Raw genomic sequence first — 12,359 nt, forward strand, 5'->3', positions numbered from 1 at the left:
ATGTACAAGAATATAACTACTATAATACTGCCCCCTATGTACAAGAATATAACTACTATAATACTGCCCCCTATATACAAGAATATAACTACTATAATACTGCCCCCTATGTACAAGAATATAACTGCTATAATACTGCCACCTAAGTACAAGAATATAACTACTATAATACTGCTCCTATGTACAAGAATATAACTACTATAATACTGCCCCCTATGTACAAGAATATAACTACTATAATACTGCCCCCTATGTACAAGAATATAACTACTATAATTCTGCCCCCTATATACAAGAATATAACTACTATAATACTGCTCCTATATACAAGAATATAACTACTATAATACTGCTCCTATGTACAAGAATATAACTACTATAATACTGCCCCTATGTACAAGAATATAACTACTATAATACTGCCCTTATATACAAGAATATAACTGCTATAATACTGCTCCTATGTACAAGAATATAACTGCTATAATACTGCCCCTATGTACAAGAATATAACTACTATAATACTGCCCCCTATGTACAAGAATATAACTACTATAATACTGCCCCCTATGTACAAGAATATAACTACTATAATACTGCCCCCTATGTACAAGAATATAACTACTATAATACTGCTCCTATGTACAAGAATATAACTACTATAATACTGCCCCCTATGTACAAGAATATAACTACTATAATATTGCCCCCTATGTACAAGAATATAACTACTATAATACTGCCCCTATGTACAAGAATATAACTACTATAATACTGCCCCCTATGTACAAGAATATAACTACTATAATACTGCCCCCTATGTACAAGAATATAACTACTATAATACTCTCCTATGTACAAGACTATAACTGCTATAATACTGCTCCTATGTACAAGAATATAACTGCTATAATACTGCCCCCTATGTACAAGAATATAACTACTATAATACTGCCCCTATGTACAAGAATATAACTACTATAATACTGCCCCTATGTACAAGAATATAACTACTATAATACTGCCCCTATATACAAGAATATAACTGCTATAATACTGCTCCTATGTACAAGAATATAACTGCTATAATACTGCCCCTATGTACAAGAATATAACTACTATAATACTGCCCCCTATGTACAAGAATATAACTACTATAATACTGCCCCCTATGTACAAGAATATAACTACTATAATACTGCTCCTATGTACAAGAATATAACTACTATAATACTGCCCCTGTGTACAAGAATATAACTACTATAATACTGCTCCCTATGTACAAGAATATAACTACTATAATACTGCTCCTATGTACAAGAATATAACTACTATAATACTGCCCCTATGTACAAAAATATAACTACTATAATACTGCCCCCTATATACAAGAATATAACTACTATAATACTGCCCCTATGTACAAGAATATAACTACTATAATACTGCCCCTATGTACAGGAATATAGCTGCTATAATACTGCCCCTATGTACAGGAATATAGCTACTACGTACATATAGCGGTATTGCAGTGTATTGCATGAAGACTCCTCTCTCCCTCTGATACATTGTGCAGCTTTGCATTGTTGCTGGATGTGGATGTGCTCGTGTAATGTTATTAATGCTGTTATTCTGTGATCTTCGCGCTCGCCCATCTGGCTTCTATTCTCCGCAGGTACATCGGGCTGCAGATTCTCTTTGAAATTGGAGCTTTGATCTTCTTCATTGCGGTTTACTGTGTGTTACGTCACAAAGAAAAGGTCAAGATCGAGGACGAGAAAAACCCAGAGATGCAGAAATTAAATGAAAAGCAGGAAAATCTTCTGATTGTCCCAAGGCGGGATACGGAGGAGGCTGCTTAGCTCAGTGGTGGACATTTCCATGGAGAGGCTGATTTCATGCTGTGAGTGCCGGACATGATGGCGTTCTGGAGACCGGCCAATACAAGTTCACAAGAACACATTTTATATCTTTTTCAATTTTGTCTTCCTGGAAAATAGGGCTGAGCTGCAAACCCCTCAAACTTTACAGAGACAGAGACTAGTCCTGAGACCAAAGATTGTCTCACAGCTTCTATCATCTCCGGCCAACAAACATTTGGCTTCCATCATTCCTCTCCTTTCTCTATTTTTCAGCATTGCCAGGTTACTAATGTAACTTTTCCAATAGAAATATAAATCTGAGAGAAATTCAAACCTATGAAGCCAGAAATGATGGTTCTATAAATGTAAGATACAGGAATAAAGATCTAAAAATGGGCAATCATCTACATATCAATCAAATATGCTTTATGACACTTTAGCTGCTATTCTAGCTCCGGTTGGCCTTTACTGGTGTTGTATGATAGCTCTAGTTGGCCTTTACTGGTGGTGTGTGATGGCTCTAGTTGGCCTTTACTGGTGTTGTATGATAGCTCTAGTTGGCCTTTACTGGTGGTGTGTGATGGCTCTAGTTGGCCTTTACTGGTGGTGTGTGATGGCTCTAGTTGGCCTTTACTGGTGGTGTGTGATGGCTCTAGTTGGCCTTTACTGGTGGTGTGTGATGGCTCTAGTTGGCCTTTACTGGTGGTGTGTGATAGCTCTAGTTGGCCTTTACTGGAAGTGTGTGGTAGCTCTAGTTGGCCTTTAATGGTGGTGTGTGATGGCTCTAGTTGGCCTTTACTGGAAGTGTGTGGTAACTCTAGTTGGCCTTTACTGGTGGTATGTGATAGCTCTACTTGGTCTTGACTGGTGAGGTGAGATTGCTTCAGTTGGCTTTTACTGATGATGTGATAGCTAGAGTTGGCCTTTATTGGTGAAGTGTTATAGTTCTAGTTGGCCTTAACTGGTGATGTGTAAAAGTTCTAGTTGGCCTTTACTGGTGTTCGCTTCAGTTGGCCTTTACTGATGGTGTGTGGTAGCTCTAGTCAGCCTTTACTGGTTATGTGTGATAGCTCCAGTTGGCTTTTACTGATGATGTGATAGCTAGAGTTGGCCTTTACTGGTGAAGTGTTATAGCTCCAGTTGGCCTTTACTGGTGGTGTGTAGTAGATTTAGTTGGCTTTTACTGGTGATGCTTGATAGCCCTACCTGGTCTTTACTGGTGATGTGTGATAGCTCCAGTTGGCCTTTACTGATGGTGTGTGATAGCTCTAGTCAAACTTTACTGGTGATGTGTGATAGCTCCAGTTGACCTTGACTGGTAGTGTGTGATAGTTCCAGTTGGCCTTTACTTACTATATATAATCCAAAAATGAAACATTACCTTTTATAAAGCTATCATAGTTTCACTTCTCTATTAATTTCTTTATTTTATATAAAGCAAACGGTGCTTTGCTCAGATGTAGCGTCTCGCCTAGCACTACCTAGTCTTTGTTTGCCTTAAAGTTTATATGTGAAACTTTACATTTAGCTTATAACCTAGTACCAAATACCATTTACGTGCTCTATATTCTATAAAGGGAACTTCAAGTTAGGCTGAAATCCTAGCTTTAATTGGAATTTACTTCTTAAATATTTTATAAAAGACTCTTTACCTTTATCTGGTATTCTAGCTCTAGTTGGCCTTCACTTGCTGCTGTATATTCCATAATGGAAACTTTACCTTCAGCCATTATTTTAGCTTTAGTTTTCCTTTATTTGCTATATATTCTAGAAAGGAAACATTAACTCAAGCTGCTTTTCCTGCTCCATTTAGTCTTTCCTTGGTTTACTTTCTAATAAAAGAAACATCATCTTCAGCGGCTACCCTAGCTCAAGTTGGCCTTTATTTTTTTCTATATTCCATAAAGGAAACTTCAACTTAAGCTGCTATCTTAGCTTCAATTAGATTATATCTGTTCTATTTCCCACAAAATAAACTTTACCTTCATCTACTATTCTAGCTCTAGTTGGCCTTTACCCTCTCTATATTCTGTAAAGGAAACTTTACCTTCATCTACTATTCTAGCTCTAGTTGGCCTTTACTCTCTATAGTTTCCATAAAGTAAACTCTACCTTCATCTACTATTCTAGCTCCAGTTGACCTTCACATTCTCTATATTCCACAAAGGAAACTTTAATTTCAGCTGCTATCTTAGCTTCAGTTGGAATATACTTGTTCTATTTTCCACAAAAGAAACCTTACCTTCATCTTCTATTCTAGCTCTAGTTGACCTTCACCTTCTCTATATTCCACAAAAGGAACCTACCTTCATCTACTATTCTAGCTCTAGTTGGCCTTTACCTTCTCTATTTTCTAAAAAGGAAACTTTACCTTCATCTACTATTCTAGCTCTAGTTGGCCTTTACTCTCTATAGTTTCCATAAAGTAAACTCTACCTTCATCTACTATTCTAGCTCCAGTTGACCTTCACATTCTCTATATTCCACAAAGGAAACTTTAATTTCAGCTGCTATCTTAGCTTCAGTTGGAATATACTTGTTCTATTTTCCACAAAAGAAACCTTACCTTCATCTTCTATTCTAGCTCTAGTTGACCTTCACCTTCTCTATATTCCACAAAAGGAACCTACCTTCAGCTGCTATTCTAGCTCTAGTTGGACTTTACCTTCTCTATTTTCTAAAAAGGAAACTCTACCTTCATCTACTATTCTAGCTCCAGTTGACCTTCACATTCTCTATATTCCACAAAAGAAACTTTAATCTCAGCTGCTATTTGAGCTCTAGTTGGCCTTTACATTCTCTGTATTCCATAAAGTAAACTTTACCTTCATCTGCTATTCTAAATTTAGTTGGCCTTTGCTTTCTTTATATTCCACAAAGGAAACTTTCCCTTCATCTGCTATTCTAGTTCCAGTTGGCCTTTACTTTCTCTATATTCCATAAAGTAAACTCTACCTTCATCTGCTATTCTAGCTCTAATTGGCCTTTACTTTCAACATATTCCATAAAGGAAACGTTTAGTTGCTATTCTAGCTGCAGTTGGCCTTTACATTCTCTATATTCCATAAATGAATCTTTACCTTCATCTGCTATCCTAGCTCCAGTTGGTCTTTCCATTTTTAATATTTCATAAATGAATTTTTACCTTCAGCTGCTATTTTAGCTTTAATTTCACTTTAATTTGTCTATATTTCAAAAAGGAAACATCACTCAAGCTGCTTTTCCTGCTCCAGTTGGTCTTTACTTGCTTTATATTCTAAAAAACAAAAAATCTTCTTCATCAGCTCCCCTAGCTCCAGATGGCCTTTACTTGTTCTATATTCCAAAAAGGAAACATCAACTGAAGCTGACGTCTTAGCTCAAATTAGAATTTCTTTGTTCTATGTTCCATAATGTTACCTTCATCTGATGTGCTAGCTCCAGATGGCCTTAACTGATTCTAAATTCTATTAAGGGGTATTTTGATGTTACAAAACAGTTGGCCTTAACTTGCTTTATATTCTAAGAAAACATAATCTTCAGCTGCTACCTTAGCTCCAGTTGGCCTTTCCTTTCTCTATATGTCATAATGGAGTCTTTAACTTAAGCTGTGATCCTAGCTCGAAATAGAATTTATTTGTTTGTATTCCACAAAATAAACTTTACCTTCAGCTGCTATTCTAACTCCAGTTGGTTCTCACTCTGTATTTTATAAAGGGCAATCTGCTTAGGCTATTATCCTCGCTCCAGTTGGCCTTTACTAGTTCTATATTCCATAATCAAAACTTTATTTCCTCTACATTCCATAGTGGACACATGAAGCTGCAGTTCTAGCTCCAGTTGGCCTTTATTTCCTCTACATTCCATAGTGGACACATGAAGCTGCAGTTCTAGCTCCAGTTGGCCTTTATTTCCTCTACATTCCATAGTGGACACATGAAGCTGCAGTTCTAGCTCCAGTTGGCCTTTATTTCCTCTACATTCCATAGTGGACACATGAAGCTGCAGTTCTAGCTCCAGTTGGCCTTTATTTCCTCTACATTCCATAGTGGACACATGAAACTGCAGTTCTAGCTCCAGTTGGCCTTTATTTCCTCTACATTCCATAGTGGACACATGAAGCTGCAGTTCAAGCTCCAGTTGGCCTTTATTTCCTCTACATTCCATAGTGGACACATGAAGCTGCAGTTCTAGCTCCAGTTGGCCTTTACTTGGTTTACATTCGATGAAGGAAACTTTTCCAAGTTGGGATCCTACTTTTGGGTTCTACATTTCATAAGATGCCTTAACTTCAGCTGCTATTCGAGCTCCAGTTGGCCTTCTCTTCACCACTTAAAAGTGTGTGAACCAAGTCCTAGCTCCCAATTTCTACATGTGATGGAAAATAGCACCCGAGGAATATAGAGGATGGAAGGAGGGTGTGTATATTCACCATGCCTATATGATGATCAGATATTAGAACCTGACGCAAAATTGACTGTTACTGTGCACCTTCTATATCTGTACCATGGGAATGGTAAACAAACAGGCAGCATGGCATGGCCGTCCGTCAGGGGATAAGACTTTACATGACATAAGCTATTTCTAGGAGATCGGATGGCATTAAGAGTTTTTTGTTTTCTGTTCTCTAACCTCTTTTCTCTCTAGATCTATACATTTTTGGAGAAAAAAAATGTGTTTTTATACTCTTTTATAACAACTTGGTCACTTTATAGAGAAAATATCCAATGGTGTCATTTTTATATTTTGTAGTTGTTACTTTGTAATATATATATAATACATTTCATGTTTTATCTGTTTAAAGCCCTATAGAATTTACATTGTCACAGCGTCACCCCGATCAATACTTGTAAGGTCTGTGCAATGTGTACATATATAGCACTTTATGAAGGCAGGAATAATGTATCTGCTCTTACAAATCAGGGACCGGACTTTATACAGAAGGAAACAGAGATTTATAATGAATATATTACAGTATGTACAATTAACACCGGCTTTCATTCACTAATACCGATATACATATATATATATATATATATACACATACAGCAATACATGATTGTCAGACTAAGCAAATCAAATACAATTGTATTTTTACAATAGACAGTTCACCAGCAGAATAGTGAGTGCAGCTCTGGAGTAAAATGCAGGAGGTAACTCAGGATCAGTAATGTAATGTATGTACACAGTGACTGCACCAGCAGAATAGTGAGTGCAGCTCTGGAGTAAAATGCAGGAGGTAACTCAGGATCAGTAATGTAATGTATGTACACAGTGACTGCACCAGCAGTATAGTGAGTGCAGCTCTGGAGTATAATACAGGAGGTAACTTAGGATCAGTAATGTAATGTATGTGCCTGCACCAGGAGAATAGTGAGTGCAGCTCTGGAGTATAATACAGGATCAGTAATATAATGTATGTGCCTGCACCAGCAGAATAGTGAGTGCAGCTCTGGAGTCACTCAGAATCAGTAACATAATGTGTGTACACAGTGACTGCACCAGCAGAATAGTGAGTGCAGCTCTGGAGTATAATACAGGAGGTAATTTAGGATCAGTAATGTAATGTATGTGCCTGCATCAGCAGAATAGTGAGTGCAGCTCTGGAGTATAATACAGGATCAGTAATATAATGTATGTGCCTGCACCAGCAGAATGGTGAGTGCAGCTCTGGAGTCACTCAGAATCAGTAACATAATGTGTGTACACAGTGACTGCACCAGCAGAATAGTGAGTGCAGCTCTGGAGTATAATACAGGAGGTAATTTAGGATCAGTAATGTAATGTATGTGCCTGCATCAGCAGAATAGTGAGTGCAGCTCTGGAGTATAATACAGGATCAGTAATATAATGTATGTGCCTGCACCAGCAGAATAGTGAGAGCAGCTCTGGAGTCACTCAGAATCAGTAACGTAATGTGTGTACACAGTGACTGCACCAGCAGAATAGCGCATCTATGAGGGGAATTTTTTGCTTCTGTTTTTTTTCTATACAAATGAAACATGATGATGTATTTATAGAGTTATGTCAGAGTAATATATCTCTATATTAAAATTATATTAAACTTTATGTGGAATTTCCTAAACAAATAGTATAATGGTTTATCCAATAGGCTTTATTTGTTATGAGCATTTTTGCTGCGTGGTTGGATATATATAGATATAATATATATTGGTAGGAGACGAAGATGAACTTTACTGACAGACTGATCACTTTTCGATTGTCAGCAGGTTTTTGCTATATAAGCTGCAAGGGTTTACACAGAGAATTCAGGGATGCCTGTTTTGACAAGGTCCGATCAGTTGTTTTTAGGACTTCAATGTCTTGTGCAGGCCGTCCTTCCTGCCCCCTGCTGTGATTGGCACCTCACTGTCTCTATAGAGAGGCTGGTGGGGGCGGGGGCGGCTTTCTCAGCTCTGCTACACGGCTAAATCTAGAAATTGTGATTGTGTCAGAATGTCTGCAGCCAGCAATCTAAGTGATACATTGTTGGATTCAGAGTCTCTGTGCCTACATTATGCTGCTCTCAGATCAGGTAGCAAAAACCTGCTGACATTTTCCCTTTAAGTAAGATGGTAATAACCTGTCGCTGCTACTCTGAGCCGTCTGGGAGGGATTGTCCTAATAAAAAGTATTGATCTTACGGAGTGAACGGTGTCTTCTTGTTCCACTGATATCTCACATGTCGTACTGTAATCCACTTTGCTTCAAGTCTCCGGGTCGGATCCATTATTGCATTTCTGCCGGTGTCTTATACAATGTAACAAACCCTCTGCTGTGCATTTACATCACCATGGAGCTGGAGCCATTTATGTCTTGTGTCTGTATTGAAATGATGAAGAACGTGCACACATTGTATTGTAGAAATGTTTCCAAAATATATAGACCCAGGGAGGGGGCGGCAGATTTATTCCAGGGGGGGGGTGTTTAATATTATTTATTGTGATGGGAAATGTTATTTTATGGCGCTGCCAATGCCTCCAGGTGAAGTGTCTCACCTCCCTCCCCTCCACAAAAATGAATTCTTTGCAGCAAATGTTATCTCCAGTTGTTTTCTTTGTGCTTTGTTCACATTACCCCTTTTTACAAAGCCGAAAATATTCATTTTTGCCCTTTCTCCTCTTCTTCCAAGAACCACTAGTGACAGCCGCTCACCTCTTTGTCACAGGTGACCAGGGGAACACAAGGAAACCTCTGCTGGCCTTAAGGCTGGGGCCCCTGCGCACACCCTCATACCAGGAGGTAGCCTTAAAGGTAGGGAGGTCCGGGCCTCCAACCTAGGCCCTATCTCCTGTTCTTGTCCCTGATGGTAAGACCCCCCAACCATAACCTAGCACCCAGGGGGAAGGGGCAAGAACAGAAGTCTACCTCCACCAACAAATATGGACTAACGGGTAACGACAACAACTCGTACACTCGGCAACCACATACAAAGGAAGCACTAAAAGTGCATGAAGGGAAAAGAAAACAGACTACTGGGTAACATCCATACCGTTCAATGAATTGCTGCAGCAAGCACCAATGCTGCAGCCCACAACGCCAGTCTCAGAGGGTTTTAATAGCTCCTTTCTCCTCCTGGCCAAGATTCCAAATGAATGAAAATAACCGGCACCCTCTGGTGGATGTTGAGGGTATATATAGGACCTGGGTGTGGTCCCAACCGGAAACACCTGACCAGGAGTCAGGAGCTGCTGGAAGATAATCTGACATTAACCCTCTCCTACCCAAAGGAAAGGGAATCCATTTAATCAGCAGAGTCTCACAAAATAAAGGGAAACTCAGAACCTGTCACCAAAATCTGCAACAGAGGAAAGTCTGTGACACCCTTGTGCTTAAACAGCCAGGTCTCCCAGCAAGCTTTGCTAACTATACAAACCATTTGTATGAAAGCCGCCTTTGTGGAAGGAGCTGCTGTGGAGTCTCCAGAAATGGTATCATCTCCATTTTGGTTCTTTATTCCCTGTTTGTCTCTCCTACCCTCTTGACTCTTTAGTGCAGTGTTGGGTTTAGTTAACCTCACCCGCCTCTCACTAGCCAGGGCATCTATAGGGTTTTTCAGGGACCCAGGGTGCTGCTCGGTGACAGTTGCGGAGACTGTATAGGGCCTGGCTAGGAGTGTAGGGACAGCTCAGGTGAGGTTAGAATGTGCCCATCTACCTCTCTCACTTGTGCAAGTGCCCACCATTGTTGTTGTGTCCACAGTGTCTCCCTTGTCTGTGGTGTTTTTAGGTGTGCTTTTTGTTGTGTGTCAGACCTCAGTTAGTCTGAACACCCTCACCACGCTCGTTGCGTGACATGACCATATGAGGCTTGTTTCCGGGGGATGAGTTGTAGTTTTTACCGTATAATGAACTGAAGAACCGAAAAAAATTCAAAGTGTTTCGGGAAGGGGTTAAAAAAAATGAAATTCCGTAAGAATTTGACAACAGCATTGAAGGTATTAACAGCAGTGATTATTGCGGTTAAGGCCCCGTTACACGCAGCGAGATCGCTAGCGAGCATACCCGTACCCGTCGTTTGTGCGTCACGGGCAAATCACTGCCCGTGCGCACAATCTTGCTAGGAGCCGTCACACTACTTACCTGCCGAGCGACGTCGCTGTGTCCGGTGAACCGCCTCCTTTCTAAGGGGGAGGTTTGTTCGGCGTCACAGCGGCGTCACTAAACAGCCGCCCAATAGAAGCGGAGGGGCAGAGATGAGCAGGACGTAACATCCCGCCCACCTCCTTCCTTCCTCATTGCCGGCGGCCGCAGGTAAGCTGTAGTTTGTCGTTCCTGAGGTGTCACACGTAGCGATGTGTGCTGCCTCGGGAACGACAAACAATCGGTGTCCTCAACAATCAACGATTTTTTGAAAAGGAACGACGTGTCAACGATGGACTATTAGGTGAGTATTTTCCATCGTTAACGGCCGCTCGTTCATGTCACACGCAACGAAGTCGCTAACGATGCCGGATGTGCGTCATGGAATCCGTGACCCCGGCGATGTATCGTTAGATATGTTGTTGCGTGCAACGGGGCCTTTAGACTCAGAAAGCTCGGTGCAGCCAGATGCAGTGCAACACCAGATCTACATCAGGAGCAGCAGAACAGCCGGCTATGTAACACAGATGCACAGACTCTACAGCGGCAAAATCAATGGGAAACTTGTAATGAAGACCATTTTAAAAATTGCCTAAATTTGCATTTGAGAAACAAAGAAAGAATAAGATAAAATTCAGTATATGTAATTTTTAATCTCTATAGGACACATTTTTTGTTTTGTGTTCCCCCCATCGTCAAGGAGCCATACTTTTTCTGTCAGCAGAACTATATGAGGGCTTGTTTGTTTGTTTTTTTGCCTCTACTGAGTTTTCTTTGTTTTTCCTATCGTAGCTTTTTTTGTAGCAGAATGCTGGGAAGTTAAAGACGTAAAAGAAGCACCGGAAGGGAACCGAAACCGGAAGAAAAGCAATAAAAAGTAGAACAAGAAAATGTTTAGATAATGATTCATTGATTCGACAGAAGGATGTGATGCGTCTTCTCCGATTTTACTTCCTTTTTTTTTCTTGCTTCAAGACTCCTGATGAGTTTTCCAACGTGCAACATTATATCATCCGAAGGAAATACTGAGAGCACAAAATGTGGGTGACGATGTCTAAGGATAATAGTCATAAAGACAGGTGGAAGCCAGTCCCCTACTGGTGCATCCCCATTACTGGCACCAACAAACATAGTCATGTGTTTATGGAAATTGATCAAAAAAAATCTAAAGTGTTAATTTCTTAATGGAGACCAAAAAACATGGTCTCCATCACATTGTACAAGCCTTCCGGATAGCGCTCTATGCGCCATATCCTTCCCAGCCAAGCTGTGCCGAGGAGGACGTGTGTATGTGCCGCCAAGATTCCTGCGGATTGGTGGAACAAGGCTGTGGTCTTATTGGGTGGCGTTTCAATCCGCACAGTAGACAGCCGCACAGTAGACACATAGACAGCCTCTCTGTCTACGTAACTCATCTGAGATAAGTAGACAGAGAGGCTGGGGGAAGTTACATTAACTTAGCAATCAACATTCTCTGACAATGGGAGACTCCGATAGTCCTGGGGAACACAATGACTCAACAAATACGAGCTATCACACTACAGGGATCCATATCTCGCTAATTAAGAACATTAACACTGGACAAACATTGTACAGGGCTGTGTCCTCACAATTCCCATCTCGGGTCTTATGAAAACCTCCACCAATTTGACTTCACATCAATGTAACAATCCCTGCATCAGTGCCACAGTCATATCCATACCGGATGTAATTCCCAGGATAATAGTTACTGCTGTTTCAAAAAAACAAGGGAAAAGTCAATAAAAGAAACTTTGTAACTGTGAAACTTCAGAATACAGGATTCTTTTTCTTCTCCTTTCCCTCCATTCTAAACTCATCATTCGCTTTGGAAAACTGCTGAAATCGGTCTTCCTCCTGACAAGGCTGCCGGCTCACTGAGGCCTCAGATTACAGCTGACTATTGAAATCTATGGAG

The 12,359-nt window shown here is 40.3% G+C and overlaps 1 protein-coding gene across 4 annotated transcripts in view; it reads left to right on the forward strand.

Annotated features, from left to right (window-relative positions):
• SLCO2B1 (solute carrier organic anion transporter family member 2B1) overlaps nt 1-8,484 on the forward strand; it is a 185,305-nt gene extending 176,821 nt beyond the window's left edge. For all 4 annotated transcript variants that reach the window (XM_075337646.1, XM_075337645.1, XM_075337648.1 and 1 more), the window contains exon 15: nt 1,676-8,484. In XM_075337646.1, the coding sequence (XP_075193761.1) occupies nt 1,676-1,862 (187 nt within the window). In that variant the 3' untranslated portion in view covers nt 1,863-8,484. The remainder of the gene's footprint in view (nt 1-1,675) is intronic.
• The last annotated feature ends 3,875 nt before the right edge of the window (nt 8,485-12,359 follow it).

Source organism: Anomaloglossus baeobatrachus, chromosome 2 (genome assembly GCF_048569485.1).
Source record: "Anomaloglossus baeobatrachus isolate aAnoBae1 chromosome 2, aAnoBae1.hap1, whole genome shotgun sequence".
Taxonomy (NCBI): Eukaryota; Metazoa; Chordata; class Amphibia; order Anura; family Aromobatidae; genus Anomaloglossus; species Anomaloglossus baeobatrachus.